Source organism: Diospyros lotus, unplaced genomic scaffold (genome assembly GCF_014633365.1).
Source record: "Diospyros lotus cultivar Yz01 unplaced genomic scaffold, ASM1463336v1 superscaf1, whole genome shotgun sequence".
Taxonomy (NCBI): Eukaryota; Viridiplantae; Streptophyta; class Magnoliopsida; order Ericales; family Ebenaceae; genus Diospyros; species Diospyros lotus.
Window position 1 is genome coordinate 2,546,290 of NW_026267104.1, and position 7,609 is coordinate 2,553,898.

Genomic DNA, 7,609 nt, shown 5'->3' on the forward strand with positions numbered 1-7,609 from the left:
TTTAAAAATAATTTTTTTTTTTTAAATTGCACGGAATCTAAAATTTTATCACTATGAACTTAATATATGAGTAATTTTAAACAAATTGGTTTGGGCTTTTTTAAGAACACGGCCCAAGTTGTTTGTGGCCCTAACGGCCCGTGGTTACAAGACTATAAAAACCTAGCCGGGTTTGTAGCCCCAAACGGCCCGTGGTTACGGAGGACGATAAAACCCTAGCCCTCGCTGCGCTTGGCTCTCTTGTACGCACAAACCTTAGCTAGAGCTCAGAGAGAGGATCCGGCGCTCAGAATTGAAGCGATGGAGGCGGCGAGAACTGTGAAAGATGTGTCCCCGCATGAGTTCGTCAAGGCCTACGCTGCTCATCTCAAACGCTCCGGCAAGGTATCTACCATCTGTACATGCGTTTCCATTGTATTCTGATTTCCTTTCTCCTGCTGGTTAAATCGTTTCCGTTGTACTTGCTTTATCTTCTTTTTCTTTTTCTTTTTATGCTGCTTGATTTAGCATCGTGCTTAGGTATGAATGAATGAATCTCTGTGAGGCTTTACGTCTTCCTAGTAAGAGTTATTCGGGTGGCATAAATTGCATATCTGCTTTGCACAAGCTCATTCGCTGATTAGGCCTAGCGCTGAGTTGGAAGTTCCTGGTTTTTGGTGGGGTTTGACTCTTTATTGCTGTGTAATTCAGTTGGTTTTTAATAATTGTTTGGCAGTTATTCAAGTTCGTAGAGAGTTGATATTGTCACAGCATGAAATATTTAGTGCTCTCTTTGGCTTACTGGTGTTGTGAGTTGTGGTTGCTAATCTGATATTCAATCAGTTGACATGCCATTGATGCCAATATGTTTTCTTTTTCTTTTTATGGATAAGTTACAGGGAATATGGTTTGACAAATTTGAAATTGCGAGACCAGGCTACTGTGTGGTCGATCATTAATTATGTTCTGTCCTTTTTGTTAGCTGTTGATGTTTCCTTAGTTTCTGGTTTATGGAGCTTCCTCAATCTACTGTACTAGGAAGACTTACCTGATGTTTTCTTGCTCTCTGATAGGTTGAGCTTCCTCCCTGGACCGACATTGTGAAGACTGGTAAATACAAGGAGCTCGCTCCGTATGACCCTGATTGGTACTACATCCGAGCCGGTGTGTGATTCATTGTTATCATTTTTTTTTCTCCCTCTCTTCTGAACTGCTGGAATACGTGTGCATTATTACTAATTGCTTATTATACCACATTATTTTGTCCTCATCTGATTTAATTTGGCAGCTTCAATTGCTAGGAAAATCTATCTGAGGGGAGGTCTTGGAGTTGGGGCTTTCCGCAGGATCTATGGTGGGAGCAAGAGGAACGGGAGTCGTCCACCCCATTTCTGCAAAAGCAGCGGTGCAGTTGCAAGACACATCCTTCAGCAGTTGCAAAACATGAACATCGTTGACTTTGATTCCAAGGGGTGAGCTTGTGTTACTTGTGTTTTTGATTTTTATCTTTTATTGTCTTGCACTTTTGGCCTTTGGTGGGGGAGGAACTTGCAGTATAGTCATTGCACTTTTCTTGTGCTTTGGTTTGTGACTCTGCTTGTCCATACTGCAAGCTGACAGTTTGATAGGATGCATCTTCTTCTCCATTTGGGCTTGGACTAGTATAGTGTGTTCATATTTATTTTGGATGGTCCTGGAGGAGAAACTATGTAGTACTAGACAGCAGTATATCAAGCTTTAATCTCATTGCGCAATGGGGTCTAATCAATACTAGACAATGAAGAATTATTTAAGTGTGCAACTTTTTATGATTGCAAGGCCTTATTTTTTAAGAACCAAAATTGAAGCAAAGCATTTGTGATGATCTGTTATTCTATTGTTTTGCAATCGCATGAATCTACTATTGTTTACTGAAACATTCATCGTTGTTTGTGCATTAGTGGGAGGAGAATCACATCAAGCGGCCAGCGAGATCTTGATCAAGTTGCGGGAAGGATTGCTGCTGTTGCTCCTTAGAGATGAAAAGCATGCATCAATTACCCATGGATTTGGATTTGTAATGGCAGTTCTTTGGATGAGAGTAGATTTAGACTACTGTTGAATCAATTTTCTGCATGGTGCCCCCCCCAGCATATGATTAATCATTTTCTGCCGTCTCCCAGTTAGTTTTTGATATTCCCTTTGTTCTGGTTGATGGAACTTCTTCAATCAACAGTACTAGGAAGACTTAATGATATTTTTTTCCCTTCGATAATAGTGTTTATTAACTTCATGCCAATTGTTTATTAATTATTAATTAAGTTGCATGGATATAGAATAAGCGGGTCTTATGATACAAGGCTGTACATCTTGTGAAGGAAGGATATTTGATAAAAGAAAAAGTAAAAAAAAAAAATTACATACAAAAACTATACCTCTTTATTCATTCTTACAATAAAAGAATATAGAGCACTGGAATGTTTATTTTTGTATATTTAGCACCTCCAAAATTTCAATAATAAAAAAATTAGAAAACACTACAAGGTTAATAATAATAGTTAGTGCTTGATATTTGATACATTTTCAAAAAATAAAGAGTAAATTCGCATGTTGAGTCTGTCTCAACATCCCATTTAAGGATTAAAAATTGGCACTCGTTTGTCATTAGGTTAATTATACTAATAATAACTAAACTTTATATTTTATTATTGTTTGATTACTGAATTTTGAAATGTTACTTGTTAGTCATTAATATTTTAAAACTGTTACTGCTTAATCACTGAATTTTAAAATGTTACTTACTAATCACTGATATTTTAAAACTATTACTGTTTAATTACTAAACTTTAAAATATTACCTGTTAGTCATTAATATTTCAAAATTGTTTTTCATCTATCACTAGTTAGTCATTAAACTTTAAGTTCACGAGTGACGGATGAAAAATAATTTTAAAATATTAATAACTAACAGGTAATATTTTAAAATTCAGTGACTAAATAGTAACAATTTTGAAATATCAGTGACTAACAAGTAACATTTTAAAGTTCAATTACTAAACAATAACAATTTTAAAATATCAGTGACTAACAGATAACATTTCAAAATTCAGTGATCAAACAGTAATAGAATGCAAAATTTAGTTATTATTGGTGTAATTAACCCCTCGTTTGCCTTGACAAGCAAGTTTGCCATTCATTTTCTTAAAAAAGTAATTAATATTTTATTATTTTTTATGAGTTTTAAGTATGTTTCACTGTTAATTACATAATCGTATATAAATATCTTCATTAAAATACGTTAAATACAATCATTAAATTACAACACTTATAAATTTATTAAAACTAACAAATAAGTTGAATGAAAAATTTTAAAGAAAATCCATGAAAAAAAGGAAAAATCAAGGATTGGTTTGGGCTTTTACCATAACGCTGCACCATAGGCCCGAGGTTACAAGACTATAAAACCTTAGCCTGGTTTGTAGCCCTAAAACGGCCCGTGGTTACAGAGGACTATAAAATCCTAGCCCTCGCTGCGCTCGGTTCTCTTGCACACACAAACCCTAGCCAGAGCTCAGAGAGAGTATCCGCCGCAGGGTAGAAGCTATGGAGGCGGCGAGGAATGTGAAAGATGTGTCCCCGCACGAGTTTGTTAAGGCCTATGCTGCTCATCTCAAACGCTCCGGCAAGGTATCTACCATCTGTACATGCGTTTCCATTTTATTCTGGTTTCGTTTTTCCGTGCTTGTTCATGTATACCTGTGAACTATAATTGATAGTGTATTTGTTTTATCGACATATTTTTTAAAGTTTTTGAAGATTGATCCGAGCCGAATATCACCTTTTGAGATGTATTTGATGTTTCTTCTATGCTGCATGATGTAGCATTATGGGTAGGTGTGAATGAATGGATCACCCTGTGACCTTCTGCTGCATGTGTACTTTGGCATGGTTGAAAAAATTTGGCATGTTAAGGGGGTAATCTTGGATCCAACGATGATGTATCTTTTAGGGGTTAATTCTCACATTTTTGATTGGCTTACTTATGGGGTTAATCATCAAAATTAGTCATCGGCGTGATGACATGAAAGATTGGTTTGCTGGAGAGCTTATTTGTATTTTTGTCAATAATTTTTTTTATCTCTTTAATTATGCTGTAAGGGCAAGATCAACCTGGGTGTTTGTGTGCTGGAAACTGGTTAGCTTTTTGTTAACATAAATAAATATTGTTGATAGTTTATTAGTTCATGTTATTGATTTGGATTTGGACATTTGTAATTTTCTCTGTTTATTGGCATAAAATACTGTAGCATTTTATGCTTTGTTATGCCATGCCAAACTTAATCCATTACCTTAGCTCGTAAGGGGTTGTTTAGTTGTGGAAAACTGTCCCATTTTTTCAGAAAATTACTCCAGGGAAAAAGGGTAAATTAGAGAACTTGTTCAAATACAATAATTTCCCAAATGGAAATTGTGGAAAATGGTTTTCCAAAAATTTTCTGCAAATCCTCTTCATCTCATTCTTTAACGCAAGTCACATAAAAAAATTAAAACATCTCTCTTTCTTTTTAACACATGTTCTAATTTTCTAGATTGCAAATTAGATTCTGTATTTATAACATTTGAATGCGTTCGCCAAATTTCCTATAGAAAATAAAACTAGAGATGTTATAGAAAATTGGAGATGGAAAACTAGAAATCATTTTCCACAACTGAACAGGCCCTAAGCCTCTTGGGACCAGGTTTAATGGTCTTTTTGTAAGCTGTCCTGTTTTGGGTAGGTGGATGTTGCCCCGTTGCCTGGCACCTTTGGAATTCTCTAGGGTGAGGGCAACATCCTACTGAGCTAGGATTAGGAAACTCTGTGACTGTGAAATGGTCGATGGGAATTTTTGTATTTGACAAAAAGAAAATTCTTGTTGAGGGGTCAATGTGCAAGCTACTGAATGATGAGGGCTGAGCTGTGCGACTAATTTATTGGGGACTCTTTACTCTTTACTCTTTTAATATATTGTATTCTGCTGTCCGTGGGCAGTGTATATGATTTAGTCTCGTAATAGGCTGGCAGTTGTGGCAGAACTTCTGGGTAAGATAATTTGGTACTTGTATCTGATTACTGTACAGTTTTATGTAAGAGTTCTAGTGACATAAATTGCACGTCTGCTTTGCACAAGCTCATTTTGCTGATTAGGCCTAGCTCGGATTTGGAAGTTCCAGGGTTTTTGGTGGAGTTGACTCTTTATTGCTGTGTAATTCTGTTGGGTTTTCAATAATTGCTTGGCAGCTATTCAAATCTAGGGAGTTGGTATTGTCGCAACTTGAAATACTTGGTGCTCTTTTTGGATTTTGCCAATGAGCTAATGTTTCTTTGTGCATTGTTGTTAGGAGTTGCTCTTGCTAGGCTGATGTCCAATCCGTTGGCACACCAATATGTTTTATTTTCTTTTTGGTGATAAGTTATAGTGCAATATGGTTTGATAAGAAATTGTGAGACCAGGGTACTGTGTGGTCAATGATTGCTTATTTTGTGACCTCCTTGTTAGCTACTGGTATTCCCTTAGTTTGTGGTTGATGGAGCTCCTCAATCAACTGTACTAAGAAGACTTACCTGTTGTTTTCTTGCCTTCTGATAGATTGAGCTTCCTCCCTGGACTGACATTGTGAAGACCGGTAGATACAAGGAGCTTGCTCCATATGACCCTGATTGGTACTACATCAGAGCTGGTGTGTGATTTGCTGTTATCCTCTCTCTCTCTCTCTCTCTCTCTCTCTCATGAACCGCTGGAATATATGTGCATTATTACTAATTGATAATTATTCCCAACTATTTTTGTCCTCACCCAGTTTGATTTGGCAGCTTCAATTGCTAGGAAAATCTATCTGAGGGGAGGCCTTGGAGTGGGTGCTTTCCGTAGGATCTATGGTGGGAGCAAGAGGAATGGCAGTCGCCCTCCCCATTTCTGCAAAAGCAGCGGCGCGATTGCAAGACACATCCTTCAGCAGTTGCAAAACATGAACATCGTTGACTTTGATTCCAAGGGGTGAGCTTGTGTTACTTGTGTTTTTGATTTTTAGCTTTTATTGTCTTACGCTTTGGGCCTTTGGTGGGGGAGGAACTTGCAGTATAGTCATTGCACTTTTCTTGTGCTTTGGTTTGTGACTCTGCTTTTGTGCTTGGACTAGTACGGAGTAGTTCATATTGATGCCCCTTGAGGAGAAATAATATGTAAGTAACACTAGGCATTGACATATCAAGTCTTTATCTCACTAAGGTAGTGTTTGTTAATCAAGATATAGACTGAAAAAAATGAGATATGGAAAGTATTCTAGATAAAATTGATTTCCATTGTATTTGTTAAATTTATCTGGTGACCCATGGAAAAGAAGTCACATGATTTCTTATTTGACATTTCTTAGATATACTTTTCTTTATCTCCCCTCTAGATAAGCATATCTTGAACCTTGCAGATAAAAAAAAATAATGCATATGTTTTTTAGTGCATTTTAAAAAATTTAACAAATAGTTTGATAAAAATCTCGGAATACTTTTTAGTCTTATCTTTGATCATTTCATATGTTGGTCTGAAAAGCATTCCAACCTTATCTTGATACAATCTTATTTTACTCATTTTAACAAGCATTATCTAAGTGGGTAATGAAAAACATATATGTGTGCAACTTTACATGATTGCAAGTTGTATCAAGAAATATTTTTAAGAACCTAACAGTGATTTTTATTTTTTTTCAAGCAAGCATTTGTGATGGTTCATGGTTGGGTAACTGGAGAATGAGATTCTGCAATTAGATTGTTTATTGGACTTGGCTTTGTATCTACAGAACATGTGCTATGTAAATTGGTCTGTATAATGGCGTAGGGAATGGGTGAGGTGTATATATTTGTTAGCGTATTGTTTGCAACGGTATGAGTATTATTATTTTCTGAAACATTAACATTCAATGTTGTTTGTTCATTAGTGGGAGGAGAATCACGTCAAGCGGCCAGCGAGATCTTGATCAAGTTGCTGGAAGGATTGCCGTGGCTCATTAGAGATGAAAACAAGCACACCAACGCATACATTGATTACTATGGATGTGTAATGGTAGTTGTTTTGATGAGAGTATATTTAGACTACTAGTGTTGAATCAATTTTCTGCATATGAACTCTTGCCTTTTTATGGACTCGGGTGTTTTCGTGTTCCTTAGCCACTATCTTGCGGGGATCGTTTGTTTATTGTATTGCTTTCATTCCTAATGGAGGAGCTAGTAGATCCTAAATTTGAGTAATGGAACGGCTTAAACATCTTTATGATTGATTGATCTTAATCCCAGCTACCTGAGAAATGGGACGTTTGATTTAGATAGTGCTTTGTTCACAATTCGTGACTCGGATATCTTTTGTCGTCTTTACGGCAATCTAAATCTTTTGTGAAAACTGTGTGTTGGTAATGCAGATTGGATGAAGGAAAATTCTAAGCCAGTTGTAGTTAGAAAGTTTTGTGGGTTGAGAACTTGGGCAACCCATTTTGTTTGATACTCATGGGACAGGGGTAATATGTTCATTGGCTTCTACTGTTCTCACTTCTCTGACTTTAATTTTGGCCATATAAAAATAAATTTTATAAGTTCTTCAATACATTAAAGTTGGAAGCTATT

At 36.3% G+C, this 7,609-nt stretch overlaps 2 protein-coding genes across 2 annotated transcripts; both read left to right on the forward strand.

Moving 5' to 3' along the window:
- The first annotated feature begins 187 nt into the window (after nt 1-187).
- On the forward strand, nt 188-2,251 carry LOC127793174 (40S ribosomal protein S19-3). The gene is made up of 4 exons (XM_052323963.1): nt 188-384; nt 1,053-1,143; nt 1,268-1,451; nt 1,920-2,251. The coding sequence occupies exons 1-4, from the start codon at nt 301-303 to the stop codon at nt 1,993-1,995; spliced, it is 435 nt and encodes a 144-aa protein (XP_052179923.1). The 5' UTR covers nt 188-300; the 3' UTR covers nt 1,996-2,251.
- A 1,227-nt stretch (nt 2,252-3,478) lies between these two features.
- Nucleotides 3,479-7,313, forward strand: LOC127793175 (40S ribosomal protein S19-3-like). The gene is made up of 4 exons (XM_052323964.1): nt 3,479-3,645; nt 5,589-5,679; nt 5,813-5,996; nt 6,931-7,313. Exons 1-4 carry the CDS (start codon nt 3,562-3,564, stop codon nt 7,001-7,003), a joined length of 432 nt encoding a protein of 143 aa, XP_052179924.1. The 5' UTR covers nt 3,479-3,561; the 3' UTR covers nt 7,004-7,313.
- Nucleotides 7,314-7,609: the final 296 nt, after the last annotated feature.

Coding starts and splice junctions, on each gene's coding strand:
- LOC127793174 (XM_052323963.1), top strand. CDS start 301: ATGGAGGCGGCGAGAACTGTGAAAGATGTGTCCCCGCATGAGTTCGTC. Junction 385..1,052: donor ATCTCAAACGCTCCGGCAAG/GTATCTACCATC, acceptor GCTCTCTGATAG/GTTGAGCTTCCTCCCTGGAC. Junction 1,144..1,267: donor TTGGTACTACATCCGAGCCG/GTGTGTGATTCA, acceptor TTAATTTGGCAG/CTTCAATTGCTAGGAAAATC.
- LOC127793175 (XM_052323964.1), top strand. CDS start 3,562: ATGGAGGCGGCGAGGAATGTGAAAGATGTGTCCCCGCACGAGTTTGTT. Junction 3,646..5,588: donor ATCTCAAACGCTCCGGCAAG/GTATCTACCATC, acceptor GCCTTCTGATAG/ATTGAGCTTCCTCCCTGGAC. Junction 5,997..6,930: donor GTTGACTTTGATTCCAAGGG/GTGAGCTTGTGT, acceptor TTTGTTCATTAG/TGGGAGGAGAATCACGTCAA.